Raw genomic sequence first — 22,209 nt, 5'->3', positions numbered from 1 at the left:
TTTCAAATATTTCATTGAACCTACAACAACTTGATAATAGTTCTAAGACAAGTAGACACTAATGACTGCTAATAAATTCGTTAAATCCGTAGTCTTTCAACTTTATAACTTAGTTCATTTTTTCTCAATAATTTTATTAAGTGTGTCGTATATTACCACCAACTTAGTCAAAAAAATAATTGCAATTTTTTTATTTATTATGACAAACCCAGTGAGTACAGTCAGATTGGATATATCTAAATCGACTATCCCACAGTCATGATTTTTGGATTATTGGGTAATTTGTCTGTCATGAATAAATCTCTAAAATTTTTCGTTTATAACTGTTTAACTAATTCTTCTATATCAATATTAGACGAAGGATTATTTGATTATTTCTTCGAAATTTCTTTTACTTTTTTCATCCCTCTTCCTTTCTTTTCCATGGTTAAATTATGTCTTTTTTGGCCTTGTAAGTCTTTAGCAATTTTTGGTTTATTATGAACAAATGAAACAACAGAAAAAATACCACCAATTAATGAACCAATTGTAGCTTCGCTTGCCAATAAAATGGCTTAAAGTCATCCTTTGTTTTTTGTTAATCCAAAATCTTCTTTCTTTTTCTTTAGGTGTTCAACTTTTTTTTCGCTACAGGAATACCTAGTAATAAATAAATTCCCATCAGCTTTTTGTCTCTCTTTCTTTTTTGAGTATTAGTTAAAAATTATTGATACTACTTAGTTGCTCATTGATTAATTTAATTTCAAATGATTTTGGTTTAGTTTTACCACTTGGAAGTAAAGTGTAAACTTTAGTAAAGTTAATCACTTATAGAGATGAAAATGAATAAAGAATTTTATAAACCCCATCCTTTTCCATGATTTGAGTACCCATTCCTAACTTTCTTTTCCCTCACATTATTCCTCTAACAGTGGTTGCCACCAATCTTTCACCAAATGAAACATCTACATAATTCATTCTTTCTTCTGCAGTTAATTGAAGTTCTGTATTATCAGTGTGCATTTTTTCAAATTTTTACTTTCTATATAAAAATTTCGTGGTTTTTACAGGCTATGTCTAATGGATTAATTTCTTTATCTACTCTAGATAATCTTTCTTCTAAACTTGTTCCAGCGGCAATAATTATGACCAGGAGTATGTAATTTAAAAGACAATTTATTAATTAAAGCAGTAAATAATCGTTTCCTATATTTTTGAAATTTCCAGAACGTTTGAGGAAGGGTACTCACAAATCTATTTATTTATTAACATTTGAGATATTCCAGCATATTCATTGTGGTAATCCTTATTTCCAGCTGATTCTCCTCTATGAATTAAAGATAATCAGCAATTAATTTGACTGACATCATTCATCCAAACATTTTCAATTGATCTTTGTGTAAATTTTCTAGTTAACCCTTCATCAATTTTTCTAATGTATCATCAAGGTTTCTTTCTGAAAAACCAGGGAAAATGCTTCAAAAACTGTTTTCATCACCTTATTAAATTAATTTCCTTTTCCCAGTTTGATTTTATTTGGATTATTTTCATAATATACTGCTCAGGAGTGTAATAAAATAGTAGCATAATTTTGTAAATCAAAGAAATAAAATTTTATATCTGAACCATTAGTAGGAGTCTTTTATTAGTTAAAAGATTCATTAATCCATTAGTAGCTTCACATATTCTTTTCCCAACTATTAATTTATTACCATAAAACTTGACTGGTAATTTTCCAATTTATCTAAATCTGTCAACAGGTATTAATACAAAAACCAACTTCACTGTAGTTGATAAATTCTAACATTCTCCCACTTGCATTTCTTTTTTGGTTATTCTATGACTGTAAAACTTCGTAAATTTCTAGAATGAATATATCTGATTTAGTTTTGGATACATTTATTATAATAATTTTTTACTATTTTTAGTGGAAACTGTAATTTTTTCATTAATTTTGACTTCAATTTTTTTAACGTCTTCATAATTTTTTGATATTTAGGTTGATGCTTAGCTTTTAAAAACTTGTAATTATTTATTCATTAAAAAAACTAACATACACATTAAAGTATAAGCATTTTAAATAGTTACTATTGAGAGTGATTTTAAATTGTTTGTGGATAAATAAGACAGAATTGTATAAGTTTAGGGTTCAATGTTCAAGTTATTGAACCCAATAAAGAACAATTGGTAATCATTTACCAAAAATAACACGATTTGAATTAATAAATACAAATTTTAATGTGGACATTGGAATGTTTGTAAAACTTACTGGCCATTTTCAATGAGATCTAATATTATTTCTTCATTGAAAGCAAATGATGAATTCTGAAGACCAACAATTTATGAATGAAATTATCCACTAAATATTCCAATTTTTGATACTATTCAGAATTTAAAACTAATTATAACTGGAGAAAATGACAATTTGATTGACTTCAACAATTCAGCAGTTACAGTTGTTTTAAAAATTTTTTAATAAATTTTTCCTTTATAAGTTTATAAGACTGGAAGTTACCAGTTTTACTAGTTACCCATTAATGAAAAACTAAGAATAATTCAAATATTCCAAACAATGGAACAGAATTTACTATTAATAGTGGAGACAGATTGATTCATTCCAATCATTCCAACTTTATATGGATATCAGTATTATTCAAACTAATGGAACAGATTATCCAATGTATGACAAAAAATGTGATACAAAAATTCGATAGTTATTTGTTAAAACTGTTCCATTTTATCACAGTTAAAAAAGTAAACAGTATTCTGTGTAGAATAGGACATCTGTTTATTTCTTCATCAGTTCTTTTTTGATTAACTTTGTCTCTAGCAATAATTAACTTACAAGGACATACTCTTAATAATAAAAAAATAAAAAGTAAAAAAAGGGAGTACTTATCTGTTAGAATTACATGGCAGATTTTTTAGATTTAATGGAAAATGTATGAAGTAGATTTAACAGTAATTTTCACTTGGAGTTCAAATTCTGGATATTCTATTCTTATATGGGCTGATCATAATCGAAACTGGAGTGGAAACAGCGAAGACACTTCCAAAAGAAGGTAAACTTGTTGTAGAATCAATGGGAATTCCTGTTCCAGTGGTAAGATATGAACTGGAATATTAACTCAAACCAGAAGAAGAAAGAGTGAAAAATCAGAAAATTCCCATTTGTCTGTTTGTAGCACAAACCATTGAAATTTCCAGATAAAGTGAAAAAAGAAATTTTGAACTAGATATTACTAATTATTGTAATTATGCAGAATGGGATATGCTTTACTTTATTGTTGTTGTTATCCTAACTAATCGAAAAATAATCAGTTAATTGGTTCATCTTTATTCAATCATGTTAAATTAAAAAATACCTATATAAAGAACAGAAGAAAAGAAGATTTTGGTCAAGAAATATGGAATCTTGATACATTGAACAACTTTTTAAAAGCTTACAAAGCTTCTCATGGTTTTAAAAGGATAACACAGTTACATAGCAACATTAATACAAATCGCTTACTTTTATGGAAAATTATCCTGATTATGCAGAAAATGTGACTAGGCAAATGAATGGTTTTAACTACACAAAAAGAAACTAGGAAGTTACATGCCACTTTTAATGAAAACTTACTGAATGATATACATGTATATGTAATTATGTATAGAATATTAATAGAAATTTGTTAAACTGAATGACTTAGTATTTTATTTATTGAATGATGAGTATTTTGAAAACACTTGTAAGTTACTTCCTACAGTATGTAAATTTTATTTATGTGTTTGTATTATAGACTGATTTTCAAGAAACGGTCTATAAAATATTAAATTTAAAAAAATGAATTGGGTTTGAAAAAAATGAAATATGGTTTTATAGTGAAAAACACATTTGATTTTCGTTTTAACTGCGACGGAAACTCCAAATTAGTTCTACTGGCACAGTTGTATAAAAATTAAAACACCTGTGATAGCTAACACTACATGCTGCATTAGTGAGTCAGACCACACCTAACTGAATGGCATTCTATTGGGGACTGCTGCTGATACGAAAAAAGCTGCACAACGACGCCAGTCAGTCACTAACCACATGATGCATCCAGAGTGAAAATATCAACAATGGAGCAGGAAGGCAAAGACATTGCAGTGTATTTGGCCCAATTACTTCACATCCGAGCTACAGACATGTAGTGGCTTACCCGATTAAATCTGACACTGTAAGAAAGCAAGGATGGTCCAAGACAGTGTAAATACTCGTCATTGTTAGTCAAAGGTATCAAATTCTGCCGGCCATCAGTCCTGAGGAGGGACCTATGTCAGTCCAAAAATGTACTGGCCTACATAGTCCACAAAGTGACACTGTCTGGACTCCACTTCTGCTAGATGCTGCCCAGCTGCTGGTACCAATTCTAATACTGTAGACTTGGTGTCCTCTAACCAGCAGGTCATACACCTGCTGTCAACCTGCCAAGCTGGAGGTCTCTGGTTCTCGTCTGGGGCCATGCGGCCACACATATATCGCAAACTCCTACCTGGCTGTCTCTGCACTGGGCAGACATTTCTATGGTGAGCTTCCCCTTCTATAGGAAGTCCACATTATGATCTAAAGGACCATAGTGCACTTCAGCTGGGGCTCCACGGTCACTTGTACATGGTGCGGCTGCTCCTCTGGGATGCAGACTTGCTAATGTCAGCTGCCTTCTCTTGCTGATTCCTTCCTCGCCTGCTCTACCCAGTGGGCTGCATGCTGATCATAGTGTCTTCCCTGTCGGCAGTGTACAGTTCACATCTGAACGGCGTTGACCTCCTTGGACGTCACCACGACTGTTGTGGTACTGTTCAATATTTGTGCGATTTGTAAGTGCCAATTCTCTGAAGACACTTCTGATTTCTACAGACATTCATTCATCATGTCACTGCTATCCTTCCTGGGTGGTGGACTACACATATCGTGACCTCCAACCCCTTCCAACCGCCAACACCCTAGTGGCCAACCTGACTGTCGTTATAGTTATTTACAAAATCTGAAAAATGTGTATTGGAACATATTCTTGTTTGTCGATTTTTCTATCTATTTGTATCTATTCACTCGACTAAGTAGTTTGCAGCAAAGATTAAAACCCAGTATGTCCACAGAAATCAAGGCTATGGAGCTAGCGAGAAAAGATGAAGAAGATTAATCTTCTTGTCTTTGTAAAAACTCCCATCAGATGTTTCATCGAGATTGCGCTGTTTGTCTTTTCCCGTCCATGATAGAGAGAGGACGTGGGTTTCTGCTTTATTTCACCAATAATTTGAAATACGTTAATTCTAGTAGTACAAAGTCAACTTCATTTACTAGTTCCTTATTTCACCTGATCTATCTATCTACGTTATCAGTATCTGTGATACTTCAGAGAAGCAAGAAATGTAGGCAGAGGTAGCTGGACGCCGCAACATGATCTTCAAAGAAGAAGAGAAGGTAAATAATTTCAAGGCTCGGAAAACCATCAGGTAATAATTTAAAATTATATGTTACAGATTTTTGGTGTATACGAAAATCATAAGCCTGACTGTCTGGAATGTGCGTCGCTGTGCGTAAATTAGCTGGGACACACGCTCCCGAGCGAACTCACTATTGTTGCCCCTCTTGTGCGGCGCCAGTAAATTTCCATCGCACTTATTATTCTTAAAACTAATAATAAAACAGTAGAGTAAAAAATTAAGTTTTGTAAAACTGTCAGCACCAGTACCGTACGACACCATTACTACATGGAATTGTGAGTCACATAAATATGAAGAAAAACGACAGCATAATGCAAGCACGAGATTTGAAATTCTTGAGTAGAGTAAAGGACTGGGCAATTAGAGAATGAATAAAGATTGAATATGCTCGAAAAGCGCTGAATGTACACGCTATTATTAAGAAAACAACCGAAAGAAACTCCAGAATTACAACTCTAAGGACAGAAGAGTCGTAGGAGGACCAAAGAAATTATGAACACAGACTCTATGAAGACGGAGCAGAAAGATGTCTAATGCCTGTTTGGAGGATGACTTCCATGAGCCTGTTCAACTATCACATTTTTCGTTTACTCACATAGATTTGTGAGCCGTGTATCGACTGGTGCTACACCTTGTATTTAGATTGCATTGGTTTTTCTTTTCCTCCCGTGACATGTTTGTTTGATACGTTGTGTGTCATTAGCTGGCTGCTTGGTTGTCTTTCCCTCTGCTATTGATATCTGCGTTTGCTTCCGGGAAACTACTATAGAGGAAGTGTGGTCTTTGACCTGTTGTAACCTTGTGTGGTGACGCGGAAGTAGGAGCGTTGTGCACTCAGAGAGTCTGGTGGACCCGGGAGGGCAGTGTGACTCTCCAGCGCGAAGCAGGCGTGATCGGTTGTACCGAGTCGCCACGTGATGTATGTCGGCTGTATGTAACGAGCGGGTCGAGTTGACGGAAGAGCTCCCCGCGGGTTGATTGTATACAGAATCGCCCCACGAGTAGTTGCTGTTTATTTCACCTTGGTGGGACGTTAACAAGCTTCTTTAAGTCCTCCGTTTCAACACTGGAGTTTATAAAGGAGACACCTAACATGAAAGAGCGGTCACTACCCGTCAACGTTGCAGAGAAGACGTGAAATCCGGTGACAGAGCGTGTTGTCACGTGACTGTGGCGTGTTGGGTACACTGGCGACGCGTGCGCGGTCGGATGTGTGGACTCTTGCCATCGGAAGTCGTGTACTGCCTGTTCGAGCATAATTGTAAGTTAAGTTAGTGGAAGGTTTAATCATTAAGTAATAAGTTTGCGTAACCAGTGGCACTTCTTCCTTGTGGCCTCAGGCGATCGGGTTCCTCTCTCCAGCACCGGTGTAATTGAAGAGAGTGATCTTTCCTCCTCCTCTCGTTACTGCCAGTTGGGAGGTGTAGTTTTGGCAGTTTAATTGTTTCGCTATTCTGTCGTGTGTTATCAGTAAATTCATGCTTCTTGTTGGTTGATTATGTGGTCGCTTATTCAGGACTGTGTCGTGTAATGTTTCCTTGCACGAGATTAGCTCTAATTCTGTCAGCAAGTTAAGCCATCTTATTACAAGTTTTCGCTGGCTAAAAGTCGGTGCAGTGACCAGCCTGAGAGTGGCAATTGTGTTTACGGGCGTATTTAAATTGGTCAGTATTCTGTCTAGCCTGAGCATCCCCTGAGTGTGTGATTTGTGGCCGCCTTACACGGGTCCGTCATATCTGTTATGTTCTAATGATATTCCAGGACGCTTTTGTTTAACAACTTTTTTAAATTCCCCCATTCCTTTATTTCCATTAATCGTGTGTGAGACCTTTGATACTTTTTTCTTATTTAATGGCGATGTTGGTAGCTTCACTACTTCACCGTACTTTATTAACAAATTTCTGTATTTACTTTAGTAGCCTGTTTGCTAATGATCCTTAAATTTTTTAAACTGTTGTATTGCTATAAATTACTTGATTGCCGTTAGCGGCGTGTTTAGAAATGTTGTTGATTGCCGTTCTGCTAGCTTCTGTGTTTTTCTTTTTTAGTTTAAATGTTTTATTGCTGTGAATGACTTGATTTGCGTTAGCGGCGTGTTTTCAAAGGTTGTTTATTGCCATACTGTTACTACTATTTTTTAAAAAAGTATTGCTATAAATTACTTGATTGCCGTTAGCGGCGTGTTTAAAAGGCTGTTTATTGCCGTACTGCTAGTTTCTGTAAGATATGAACAAAACATTTGTGTGTGAAAATCTTAACTCGACAGTAAACTATTAGAAATTTGGCCCCGTTTCCCAACTTGTGGTGTGGCTTGTAGTAACCGTAACCACTGTGTGTGTCAATTAGTTCCTTATACAAAAGTTTGTATTATGAAATTTAGTTACTGAGTCACTCCTCAAGAAATAGTTCATAAATTCTTCCTGCATACAAAATTCAATCACAATCACGTTTAAAACACGTAATTTTCTTGTACATGAATGTATCTCCTCGCAGTCTGTATTGACGAGAACTCATAGTACTTCACTAATAACATCACAATGATCAACGCATGATCAGCGGCATGGTGATGCAGAAAGCAATGGAAACCACTGCATTAATAATGTCTCCCCACAGGACATGTTGTGGCCTGTAATAGAAAAAGTGTCATGATGACCTCTCCATTGGCAAATGTTTCCAGGCAAGTCAACCTTCGGATCCCTGGGAGAGAACTGCCAATGGGAAGGTGACCATGAGAAAAAATTCGATAACCAACGAAAGGGTAAAGTTCTACAAGTTGGTGAGTGGTATGTCAGAAGTTTTAAGAGATTTTATTATAATCCTAGTATAATTATTGTCATCATGGATGGAACTTCGTGTAGTAAACAAGCCAATCAAAAGCTGTGGAGAGAAAAGTTTCTGGAGGAAATTTTGCGGAGTGAAAACAAAAAGCTCTTCTCATTATAATGTGTTATCAGGAGACGATTATGCAGACTTGGTTAAACAAGTAGAAAACGTGGAAAAGTTGGAAAAAAGAACATCATTACAAAAAAGAACACTAAAAAGATTTGTTGTTTTGAAAATAGGTGATGTGAAAAACCTAATTGCACTGTGTGAAGGGAATATAAAATATTTTATTCCAGCTGATGAACTTCATTATGTGATTTATGCAGGTCATGTAGCTGTGGGTCATGGTGGTCCTGATAGGATGTTATCCAAGACATCAAAAAATATGCTAATATTACAGAGAAAATGATATTCCTCTATTTATCAATGTGTGATGTTTGTCAACAAGACAATAAAGAAAAGAGGGCTAGTTTCAAATCCAATTCTCCATTCGGAAATGAATAGCAGATGCCAAGTCGATCTGACTGATTTCCAAACACAACCTGACAGGAATTTGAAATTCATTCTAGTTTACCAAGACCACCTCACAAAATTTTTTCTCCTTTGCGCGTTAGCAACAAAGAGCGCTGAAAAAGTGACTTATCATTTGAATGACGTATTCGTAACTGTAGGGGTGCTGTGCATTCTTCAATCAATAATGTTATAAGTGAATGCGTAAATCTTTGATCCGAACTGAAAATTTTACATGGAAAACCAAGGCACAGCTAAAGTCAGGGTTCTGTTGAAAGTGCCAACCAAGACATTGAAAATATAAGTTCTTGGTTAAAGGACAACAATTAGATGAAGTGGTCGGAAGCATTAAGGTATGTGCAATTTATGAAAAATCGAGTTTACCACTCTGGTATAAAACAATCACCTTACAAAGCATTATTCGGAATCGGACCTAGGGTAGGACTTTCCACTTCCTCGTTGCCTCGAGAAATCGTGAATGATATTCAGGATGAAGATCACCTAAAGAAGGCAATCGAAGATGACAGCAATACTTTATAATAGCACAAAGACAGTGATGACGATAACGTTGTGAAAACTGACACAAGCGACATTTTACCACTAGACAAATTGCAACAAAAAATTTAAAAAGCAAGCTAAAAACATCAAAGCTTCCTTTGACGAATCCGATCCACCAGTTGGCCTTGGAGATAACGTAACCATACCTATTTCAGCTGTATATAAAGGTAGAGGTGACCTTCAAAACATAATTGGAGTAATACTTCAAAAGACTGATGAGAACCTCTATATGGTTGGCACCAAACATGGCTACTTCAAAAACATTATTGCTGATACAATTTTATTAAAATTTTCTGTAATTTTTGTAATAAAATATTAATAACATTTTAAACATCGTTTTTATTTTTTTAGAACTGATTTAGACATCTGCATTCAGAAGGTTTTTGGATGTGAGAGGTATTAATAAGGATATTGAAAGATCTTAATCGACAACAGCTACAAGACATTATCATATGAGGGCAAGGCTTTGTGAAATTTCAGTTTCATGAAAAACTGTAGAACAAACAAATGCAATTGTAAGGAAAAAAGTACTCTGCAGTTCTAAGTGCCACCAAAGTAAACCATGCAAAAATAAGTAGATAAGCAAATTGCAGATAAGATGATTTCTATGGATGGATATATGTAAGTTGATCTAGTAAAAGATGTCAGATATCTGATTAGTTAATAAATAACTAAAATATTGACTATTTTTTTCTATTCCTTTATTCAGTTTACTTTGAAAAGCTTAGAAGATACAAACTAGGTGAAATTAGTTCAGACTAGGATGTACCAGTTTATCCTAAAGCATATGAATTCCAACAAGGATAAACTAATTCGGCCTGGACTAAACTGTTTTATCCTATTGGTAACAGGATGAACAAGTTTGACCTAGGCGAAACTAGTTAATCCTAAAATCGGGTTTTGCCAGTAACACATACATAAATTAATACTTGTTCCGTAGATCATGCATACCACATTTCATAATGATGTGGAACATGTCACTTTAACAAAAGTTTTCTTTTCACAAAATAATTAATATTTTTTGCAATTGCTACTTTATACCTAAAAATTCATATGTTGAGTGGAAGGAGTAGTCATTCAGAAATTATTTTAATTTACTTTTAAATGTTGGGTAGACTTTTAATACTATCTGGCAAAAGCCGAAATATATTTGTAGCAGCATAGTTCACCATTGTCTGAGCACCAGTGAAATTTAATCCAGAATAGTGAATATCATCCTTTCTTCTATTGTTGTACCTGTGCACTACGTTGTTATTTGTTAATTGGGATGGTTTATTAATAACAAACTTCATAAGTGAATATGTGTATTGTGAATGTACTGTGAATATCCGAGTTCCTTAAATAAATGTCTGAATGGTGGTCTTGGGTGGGCTCCAGCTATTATTCTGATTACACTGTTTTGTGCAATGAATACTTTCCGTGTCAATGAGTAATTGCTCTAAAATATGACGCCATATGAAAGTGGTGAATGAAAATAGGCATAGTAGGCTAATTTACCAGTACTTTTATCATGAAAATTTGCAATAACCCTAAGAGCATAAATAGCTGTTCTTAACCATTTCAGCAGATCATCGATGAATTTCTTCTAATTTAATTTCTCATCAATACACACACCCAGAAATTTTGAATAATCTACCTTAGAAACAGACCTCTGTTCATAGCCTATATTTATCAATGGTGTTATGCCATTTACTGTACAAAATGGCTTAAACTGTATTCTCTCAAAATTTTGTGAGTCCATTTGCAGACCACAACTTAATAATTTTCAGAAAGACGTTATTTACAACTTCCTCAGCTGATTTTTGTTGGGTGTCATTACTATACTAGTATCATCAACAAAAGAATGAGCTTTGCATCTTCATGAATACAGAGTGGCAAGTCATTAACATATATTAAGAACAATAAGGGGCCCAAGACTGAACTCTGTGGGACACCATTCTTGATACCCCCCCCCCCCCCCCTTTAGAGGACTCTGTTAAATTTTGTGGACTATCTGTATTGTTAATTTCCACCATTCTTCCATATTAATTAAAGCATAGCATTTTCTGTTGAAAAGCCTATCTGAAATCTAAATTGACATTGTGTTAGTATTTCTTTTTTCCTAATATGTGATGCTACTCTTGAATACATTACTTTTTCAAGAATTTTTAATAAAGCTGTCAGAAGTGAGATTGGGCAGTAGTTGTCAGCATAAGACCTATCCCCTTCTTCATGCAATGGTTTAACAATAGCTCATTTCAGTCTATCTGAAAAAATTACCTGTTTCTGTGAGCTAGTATATATGTGGCTGAGAATACTACTAATTTGTTGTGAACAAGATTTTAGTACACTGTTGGAAATGCCATCAACTCGATGTGAGTGTTTAATTTTGAGTGAATTTATCATTTTCATAATTTCATTAGGAGAGGTGGGTTAAATTTCAGTTTTTTTTCAAATTGCATAGATATTGCATCTTCCGTATACTGCCTTGCATTTTCTAATGAATAATTGGATCCTGTTTTCTCTATAATACTTAAAAATGATCATTAAAAATGTTTTCTATAACTGATATATTGTTAACAAGTATTTCATTGAGCTTGATAGAAATACAGTCTTCCTGTGCTCTCAGTTGCCCTGTTTCCCTTTTAACAATATTCCAAATTGTTTTAATTTTATTATCAGATGTGGTAATCTGAGACATAATGCACATACTTCTGGACTTTTTAATAACTTATCTTAATACAGGGCAGCAGTTTTTGTAATGTTTCCTGTTTTGGGTTCATTGCTGTAAGATACATTGCCCTTTTCTGTTTACAAGGTATTTTTATCCATTTAGTAAGCCACATCTTTTTATGTGGTTTCTTACAACTATACTTCAGTGCTTTCTTTGGGAAACTGTTTTCAAATATACTCACAAAGGTATCATGAAATAGGTTAAATTTTAAATTCTCTGTACATCTTGTCCCAGTCTAACTGTTGCAAGCTTTCCCTAAAATTTTGAATTGTTATATTGTCAGTTGGATGCACTATTTTGGAGGACTGTTTTGCATTACTGTATGGAGATATGTCATATAGTGTAAATAACTGTGCATCATGATAAAACATACATTCTTAACAGGGAAAGTTTTTATTTGATTAAATTTATCTTGATCTATTAAAACATTATTATATCAGTGTGCTGCTTTCCTGTACCACCCGAGCAGTAAAATCGATAACTGATGTCAAATTGAAAGAACCAAGTAATACTTCAAGGTCAAGCTTTCTATCAGACTCTTTCAGAAAATCTACACCGAAATCGTCACAAACAATAATTTTCTTCCCTCTGTTTGACAGATAGCACAACAAAGCTACCTAGTAGTTAATGCCACATAACTAAATTATGTGATGTAAAACGTTATAGCATAACGAAACAAACGCAAGACAGTTTATTTCTTGTCTAGTTCTCTGACACAAACAAGTGAAAGGAAAAGTATTATAGGTGCTCGTGCTAACTGTACACGGTAGCAGATTTATCCTCTTTTACAAAAAAAAGTGGGCTATGAAAATACACTGCTGTAATTCTAGTGCATTATGATACTTATGGAACGTAAGTACTTAGGGGAACGTGTAGCGGATATGAGGATTGAGGATGATATGTAGATTCACTTTTCAGAAATACACTCCTGGAAATTGAAATAAGAACACCGTGAATTCATTGTCCCAGGAAGGGGAAACTTTATTGACACATTCCTGGGGTCAGATACTTCACATGATCACACTGACAGAACCACAGGCACATAGACACAGGCAACAGAGCATGCACAATGTCGGCACTAGTACAGTGTATATCCACCTTTCGCAGCAATGCAGGCTGCTATTCTCCCATGGAGACGATCGTAGAGATGCTGGATGTAGTCCTGTGGAACGGCTTGCCATGCCATTTCCACCTGGCGCCTCAGTTGGACCAGCGTTCGTGCTGGACGTGCAGACCGCGTGAGACGACGCTTCATCCAGTCCCAAACATGCTCAATGGGGGACAGATCCGGAGATCTTGCTGGCCAGGGTAGTTGACGTACACCTTCTAGAGCACGTTGGGTGGCACGGGATACATGCGGACGTGCATTGTCCTGTTGGAACAGCAAGTTCCCTTGCCGGTCTAGGAATGGTAGAACGATGGGTTCAATGACGGTTTGGATGTACCGTGCACTATTCAGTGTCCCCTCGACGATCACCAGTGGTGTACGGCCAGTGTAGGAGATCGCTCCCCACACCATGATGGCGGGTGTTGGCCCCGTGTGCCTCGGTCGTATGCAGTCCTGATTGTGGCGCTCACCTGCACGGCGCCAAACACGCATACGACCATCATTGGCACCAAGGCAGAAGCGACTCTCACCACGGAAGGCGACACGTCTCAATTCGTCCCTGCATTCACACCTGTCGCGACACCACTGGAGGCGGGCTGCACGATGTTGGGGCGTGAGCGGAAGACGGCCTAACGGTGTGCGGGACCGTAGCCCAGCTTCATGGAGACGGTTGCGAATGGTCCTCGCCGATACCCCAGGAGCAACAGTGTCCCTAATTTGCTGGGAAGTGGCGGTGCGGTCCCCTACGGCACTGCATAGGATCCTACGGTCTTGGCGTGCATCCGTGCGTCGCTGCGGTCCGGTCCCAGGTCTACGGGCACGTGCACCTTCCGCCGACCACTGGCGACAACATCGATGTACTGTGGAGACCTCACGCCCCACGTGTTGAGCAATTCGGCGGTACGTCCACCCAGCCTCCCGCATGCCCACTATACGCCCTCACTCAAAGTCCGTCAACTGCACATACGGTTCACGTCCACACTGTCGCGGCATGCTACCAGTGTTAAAGACTGCGATGGAGCTCCGTATGCCACGGCAAACTGGCTGACACTGACGGCGGCGGTGCACAAATGCTGCGCAGCTAGCGCCATTCGACGGCCAACACCGCGGTTCCTGGTGTGTCCGCTGTGCCGTGCGTGTGATCATTGCTTGTACAGCCCTCTCGCAGTGTCCGGAGCAAGTATGGTGGGTCTGACACACCGGTGTCAATGTGTTCTTTTTTCCATTTCCAGGAGTGTATCTTGTAGTTATCTGTAGTGGAGGAGAGGAAGAGAACTCCCACTTAACACCATCATATCACATAGTCCAATACAAACGGAGGCACACTTCAATCGCTGAGTTTAACTGAACACAGAAATTCCTCCCCATTCAAATCTCGAGTTCCTCCGCTGTGTATCTTTACCTCCCTTCGATTTATCATGACTAATGGAACGAAGTATCTTTATAATATGATAAACTTGTAATTCATTCAGTAGCGATATTACGCCAATGGAAAATGAAAACAGAGCACCTCGACGCGAGTGATTAAGGCATGCCATACTTGAACGTGACACTACGAGAGAACAGTTAATGCGATTATCAAACGTGCAGCGGTGCAGACAAACCAGGACCCGCGTTATGAGCCAAACGATGTTGCAAGGTTTGCAGCAGTTGTTCGTCTCCAGAGCCAGTAGCATCCAGCTCGCCCTGGCATATGGAACTATGTCTGTGTCTGCAAACATTATCAACATGCCGCGACAGCTTGCACGTGAACGGTTTGTGGAACTGACTGACTGAGCGAACGCGCGTAGTTATCCTGCGGGAGCTTGAATGGTCTCACCGCGCAACTGCGCTACACTGGGGCGAGATGTCTCCACAGCGCGTCGATGTCGATGCCAGTGGTCAACAAAAGGTGCACATTCACGTCAGCTTGGGTCAGGACAGTGGAGACGCACAGATGCACGCCAAGTCTGTCGTACCTTACGAGGTACCGTATCGGACCATACTTCGACTTCACAGCAATTTATGGACGTTGTTTCTCAGCGAGACCCACACGCAACGAGGGCTACGATCCTGAGCGCCTTGAGGGCGTCTTCCGCTCACGCCTCAGCATCTTGCAGCCAACCTCCTGCGGTATCGTGATAGGTCATTATGGAAGGGCGAATGGGCGCGTATCTTCAGCGATGACAGTTGCTTCCGCCTCGGTGCCAATTCTGGCTGTACGCTATGTGTGGCGTCGTGAGGTGAAATCCAAAGTCTGGAGTGTGTACGACAAGGCACATAGGGCCAACAACCGCCATTGTGATTTGGGAAACGTATCTTACAATGGCCGTTCTCCTTTTGTGATCGTAGAGGAAACACTGAACGGCGCACGCACGGTACACCCATAACATTATTCTACTCGTCGTGGTACCGTTCGTGCGCCAACAAGGGGATGTGTTTTTCCAACATGAAATTGCACGTCCTCACCCCTCTGCAAGGTGTACGTCAGCTACATAGACGAGCACGATCCCTAGATCTGTGCGCCATTGAGCATGCTAGGGACTAGATAAAAAGTCATCTTGCACGATCCTCAGGACAGGTAGGATATCTGGGCCAGCTGAGGCACCAGGTGAAAACTGCATGATCATTCGGCAAGACTTCATTCGTCACCTCTGTCTACGTCTCCTTGGGAAAATTGCAGCTTGTATTGCTGCAAACAGAGGGTATACAGGGTACTAGCGCTGACATTTCGCACGCCCTGTCAATTGCCCTCAGTAGAGTATAGCTCTCTCGGACTGACTGTTTGTTGTGTACGATCTGAACGGTATGTCAGTAAAATTTCCCTCTTCTGGGTCGACGAACTCATGGTGTTCTTTTTTCCAGTAGTGTGTTTCTAAAACATTGAGGCTTTACCCGGTTGTACAGAAACCAGATGACAGCGCCCAGTTTTCACTCAGGATGGATCCACCACACATAAAATTACCGTAGTATAGGAGGTTCATCTGAAAAAAAAAAGAAATGCAAGTTACTAGGGTTTCCAGTATGTTCCGTGTAGTTTTATTCTGTATTACCGAGTCTACACGTAAGAATATCTTTCGTTCTGTTATTTTATCATTTGATTTGCTTATAGCTTTTAGAGGTGAGAAATTTACAATCATTACTTTACATCTAAGTAATACTGCCACTGAGAATTTATTCTTCAAAACAAGTATTTAACTGTTCTCTGTGAAATTTAACAGGGACTGGAACATTTGGCTTGTAAAAGGCATATTAGAAGGAAGAACTAAAGCATGAATTATTTTCTTACGATAAAGCAACGACCAAAATTTTCTCCGTCAGAGAAGTTCAGTTATACATTTGTGCTTCAGGATTCATCCTAGTTGTTACGTACTCACCTGAAGATAACAATGAGAGACTCATGACGTAAATCGCCAGCAGGTATGCTGATCAAAAAGAAAGCTAATCTACATCACTTTTATTGGGCAGTATGTACTCTTGATCCTGCTGTGGGCAAGCGACGCACTACGAATAGCTATTTAATATTTGTTTGAGGGCAGGGAGATACCGGGTAATCGGCTACATGTTTAGAGAATGGATGGAGCTATCAATTTGACTGTGTTACAACAAAACAGTCGTTGAGATAGCCGGTTGGCTAGAAGAGATGACGCGTTGCGGCACAGTCTACACTGCTTTCGCGGGTTCTAGCGCAGAATAGAGAGTCCATATGGTTTCTGTGTGGTGGTACGTTGTAAAGTTCACTGAGTGACTGCATTATGCTCACAACTGGAGTGTAAATCCAACTGTAACATCATGAATTCAGTGATTACTTTGCTTTATTTCATCGCGTGCTTATACAGGCAGCATAATTCTAGTTACTAAGAAAATGTTGAAGTGCATTGCTTTTTTTTGCATCTTTCGATTTCACCGTCTGCCACTTAGTGTTTTTACTGTTGCTATAGTTTGGAGCCGGAAGACGTCACTGATGCAGCTCCCTATGCTTGACCATCCCGTGCTTTTCTGCGCGGTTACTGAAACCTACATCTACTTTATACTCCTTACTGTAGTCATGATTTGCTTCTACCCCACACAGTTCCATCTATTACCAAGTTACCTGTTCTTTGATGTCTCAAGATATGTCCAATCAGTCTGTCCTGTCTTGTGGTTCAGTTATGCCATCAAGCTATCTTTTCCTCTAGTAAATTTAGTACCTCACTCTTAGTTACTTTATCTACCCATCTTAGCAGGTTTACTGTATGCTGATACAATACAAAAGCCTATATTCTCTTACTACTGTGCTGATTATATTCCACAGTTCATAGCCTTACCAAGCTTTGAAATAATTTCAGGAGAGCCTGTAAATCACTTAAACTTATATTCGATGTTCAATTTATCTCTTTCAAAACCGACTTTCTTGCTCTTAGAGGGTATGCATTTTATATCATCTTTCCTGCTACTTGACAAATAACTCATGTAGCACTTACAGTGTTTCATATCATAATGGAGTTCTTTCAGCCTTACTAATGTAGTTTACTTTTTATGGTGTTCATTTATGTTTCACGATACTGTCATTTCTGTAAGCGTGATCTTCCAAGACATTTCCTGTCTTTGATAGAATTACAATCAGTAAATATTAAACATATTTTTAATCTTTTTCTCAACTTGAATTTCTTTTCCGAATCCCTCTGTGGTTTCGTTTACATTCATGGTCTAAGTAATGTCTTCAACACTGTCTCACACTCTTCCGAACACCTGCTCCTCTTTGGTGTCCATCGATTCTAAGAAGTGCAGTCTGGTTTCTATACAAATTCTAGGTAACTTCAATATCACTGGAAGTTAATTCCAATTACCATTTTCTAAATCTGAAAGGCCTACAAATGTGTTTTTGCCTTCCTTTATTCTATCTTCTGACCTTAGTGGTGCGGTCAGTATTGACTCGGGCACTCCTACATTTGTCTGGAACCTAAATTAATGTTTCCTGAGATCGCTTATCATACTATTCTGCTTACTATACATACTGGTGTTTTACAGCCATGACGTATTAATGTGTATGCTTAAATATTGGAAATGAGTACATAGAGACACGATATGGCGTTTCTCCATAGGCACATTCGCTAGTCATAATTGCGCTTCACTCTTGTGTAAAAGAGAAAAGAATAAATTTTTTTCAAGTTGATTTGTGCACTACTGAAATAATTTATTATGCTGTGAGGTGTTGGTTGAGCTACAGATCAAATCGCCGGCTACGAAAAGGGAAGAGAAGCTCTCCCTATTATAAAGAAAATGCAAAAGATACAAGGTGGCACAATGGATGACGTATTATTAGAGGACAATTACGAGGAGCTGCCCAGTTAAGCATGAATGTAAGGTCACTGCTCCTCACATGAACACGTTAATGAAGGGCTCCATCAAACTATGAAAGGACACTAGCAGTCACTATAATAATATTATTTGTTGCTACAAGATATGAAACACAATGATTCACTTACTTTCTCAGGAATAGAAAGATTTATTGCTGGATAGTGGCTTCCACATTCGAGCTATAACCGTAGCACAGGTGGGTAACTACATGAAATAATGCTTTGGAAGCAGATCACCAACATAGCTACTGATTACGAAAAAGGTTAGGGTTTAAGAAAAAATCCCGGGAAAAGCATGAACGAGCACCAATACTTTCGCTTAAGCACATGGTGGGTGCAACCAGCTGGCTGCGAAAATCAGATCTGCAAAATGTAATTCTAGTGCAAATTAACCATCTCGCTCATGTTGGTGGCTGTATCGACAGTTTACCACTCTTACGCTATGCGAGTGTGGAAGACGGCTGTAATGGGGGCTGGAAATTCTCACTTCAGCTTGATCCCTATACTTTACTCTAAGCCTGGAACAAGTGTCGTATGCGCCCCCCCCCCTTCCTCACCAAAGCAAGTGCGTTCTCTTTAATCTCCCTGACAGAGGTGTGTTCTGACATAATTCTGTAAAATTTAGTTGGTCTTGCCACTCTTGAATCTCACAGCAGTATTGCAGCAGACCTTGCGAGTTCCTCTCAATAATAACTTTATAAACAAGATTAAAAATTTCCTATTCTCGTGGGTTTTGTCACAGTTAACGAAGAAGGAAGAATATATTTCACATAACATAGCACATTTACAGCCTTAGCGACTCTGCATATATGAATGCTTGGGGACTCGCCACTTCTACCGAAACAATTACTGTGAGCCGTCTGGCAGCAACTGAATAAAATACAATTTTAGTGCCATACGCGTTTCGCCATTATTTTCTGCAAGGCATCATCAGTGGCCTGGAATATGTATAAACGTTTCTTATTTAATTTACATTTTGGTCACTGTCCATATAAGTTATAAACAGTTCTGATGGTTGGTATTTCCTATTAAGCAGCGATGTTTTGAACTGTACGTATAGGTTTCGTGGACGATTTCCTACATATTACGCTCCTGTTGCATTTTTGGTATTGTTCTACTTCTTATGAATGCCAATTTGTGGCTTTTTCCCACATTCCACAGAACTGTGAACTGAACAATTGTTTCGAAGCAATGTTTTAATTTCTGTTGCCGACTGTCAAATGTTTTTGCCGAAGATCGAATGTTATTGCCAAACTTTCGAGTGTAATAATTGAAGTATCTGTGATCTGTTTTTGTATGCATTTGCGTGTGTGTGTGTGTGTGTTTTGGTGTGATATAACTTTTTTATGCTGCGTGTGTGTGTGTTTTGGTGTGATATATATTTTGCCAAACTTTCGAGTGTAATTATTGAAGTATCTGTGATCTGTTTTTTATTCATTTGTGTGTGCGTTTGTGTGTGTGTGTGTTTTGTTGTGATATAATTTTTTTGTGCTGCGTGTGTATGTGTGTGTGTATCGGTGTGATATATATATCACACCAAAACACACACACACACACACACACACACACACACACACACACACACACACACACACACAAATGCATACAAAAACAGATCACAGATACTTCAATAATTACACTCGAAAGTTTGGCAATAACATTCGATCTTCGACAAACACATTTGACAGTCGGCAACAGAAACCAAAACATTGCATCGAAACAAGTGTTCAGTTCACAGTTCTGTGGAATGTGGGAAAAAGCCCACAAATTGGCATTCATAAGAAGAAGAACAATACCAAAAATGCAAGAGGAGCGTAATATGTAGGAAATCGTCCACGGAACCTGTACGTACATCTCAAAACATTGCTGCTTAATAGGAAATACCAACCACCAGAACTGTTTGTAACCTGTAGGTACAGTGACCAAAATGTAAATTAAATAGCAAACATATGTACATATTCCAGGCCACTGATGATGCCTTGCAGAAAATAATGGCGGAACGCGTATGGCACTGAAATTGTGTTTTATTCAGATGCTGTCAGACGATCCATAAGCAAAAATTATCAATATACCGTAATATTACACGCAACTGAGGAAGACGGGACTGGAAAAGCTGAAGATGTCAATTACTGTGAGCCTGTCACAGAACCTCTTACTAGGATTTGGACAAACATTCCAGAAAGGCATGGCCGTACTCAAAGGCTGGTGCCAAGCTCCAGAGTTCCGTGTTTTCATCTTGATTTCAGATCTGATTTAGCTAAAAAGGATTACTTTTTTGGCTCTCGGTCACTGCAGATTTTATGCTACGCAACCCGAGCTCTTCGATGTTCCTGCTGTGCGGACGCAACTGACTGCCATCCTCTCTTCTTCATCTTTCTAGGGACGCCTTTCATAACCAATCCAATTAAAGAAACTACAGTTATCCCAAGTTCGCGAGCCAGCGAGAAAGCCCCAGGGCTCCGGAAATAACAGGTTTCCCTCACCGTGATTCTCAGCCTTCAAAGTCCAGGCAATCGCAGAGGGTGGGCTTATTGGCAGTTGGGAGCTCCAATGTTAGGCGCGTAAAGGGGCCCCTTAGGGATATGGCGGCTAAGGAATGGAAGAAATCCAGTGTGCACTCCGTGTGGATTCTGGGCGGAGTCATTCCTGATGTGGAAAGGGTCCTTCCGGATGCCATGAAGAGCACAGGGTGTAGCCAGCTGCAGGTGGTGACAAATGTCGGTACTAATGACGTGTGTCGCTTTGGATCTGAGGAAATTCTCTCTGGATTCCAGCGGCTATCTGATTTGGTGAAGGCTGCCGGTCTTGGTTAAGAGATGAAGGCAGCAGAGCTCACCATCTGCAGCATCGTTGACAGAACCGACTGGGAACCTTTGGTGCAGAGCCGGGTGGGGGGTCTGAATCAGAGGCTCAGACGGTTTTGCGACCGTGTTGGCTGCAGATTCCTTGACTTGCGCCATAGGGTGGTGGGGTTTCGGGTTCCGCTGAATAGGTCAGGAGTTCACTACACTCAGCTGGCGCCTACACGGGTAGCGGAGGCTGTGTGGCGTGGACTGGGCGGTTTTTTAGGTTAGAAGGCCTCGGAAAAGTACGAGGTGGGCTGCAATCTCAAAGGGTGCATGGCAAATACAGGACGTGCTTGGATCAAGGAACAGTCGGAAATGTAGTTGTAAATTGTTGTAGTTGTGCTGGGAAAGTCCCTGAGCTTCAAGCGCTAATAGAAAGCACAGAAGCTGAAATCGTTATAGGTGCAGAAAGCTAGCTAAAGCCTGAAATAAGTTCTGCAGAAATTTTTACTAAGTCTTAGACGGTGTTCAGGAAAGATAGATTAGTGAGAATTGGTGGTGGAGTGTTTGTGTCTGTCAGTAGTGGTTTATCTTGTAGTGAAGTCGAAGTAGATACTCCGTGCGAATTAGTAGGGTGGAGGTTATACTTAATAGCCGAACAAAGTTAACAATTGGCTCCTTCTACCGACCCCCAGACTCCGACGATATAGTTGCTGAACAGTTCAGAGAAAATTTGAGTCTCGTAACAAATAAATACCCCACTCATATGGTTATAGTTGGTGGGGACTTAAACCTTCCCTCGATATGTTGGCAAGAATACTTGTTCAAAATCTGCGGTAGGCAGAAAACATCTTCCGAGATTCTCCTAAATGCTTTCTCCGAAAATTATTTCGAGCAGTTGGTCCACGAACCCACGCGAATTGTAAATGGTTGCGAAAACACGCT

General features: G+C 38.8%; 1 protein-coding gene across 1 annotated transcript in view; it reads right to left on the bottom strand.

Annotated features, from left to right (window-relative positions):
• The window catches only part of LOC124613220 (trypsin-2-like), a 104,886-nt gene that overhangs the window by 55,336 nt on the left and 27,341 nt on the right, over nt 1-22,209 (bottom strand). Inside the window, exon 3 of the mRNA XM_047141893.1 lies at nt 16,035-16,123. Within this exon, the coding sequence (XP_046997849.1) occupies nt 16,035-16,123 (89 nt within the window). The remainder of the gene's footprint in view (nt 1-16,034; nt 16,124-22,209) is intronic.

The sequence above is a fragment of the Schistocerca americana genome, chromosome 4, assembly GCF_021461395.2.
Source record: "Schistocerca americana isolate TAMUIC-IGC-003095 chromosome 4, iqSchAmer2.1, whole genome shotgun sequence".
Classification (NCBI taxonomy): domain Eukaryota; kingdom Metazoa; phylum Arthropoda; class Insecta; order Orthoptera; family Acrididae; genus Schistocerca; species Schistocerca americana.
This window is presented reverse-complemented; position numbering and strand designations above follow the sequence as displayed.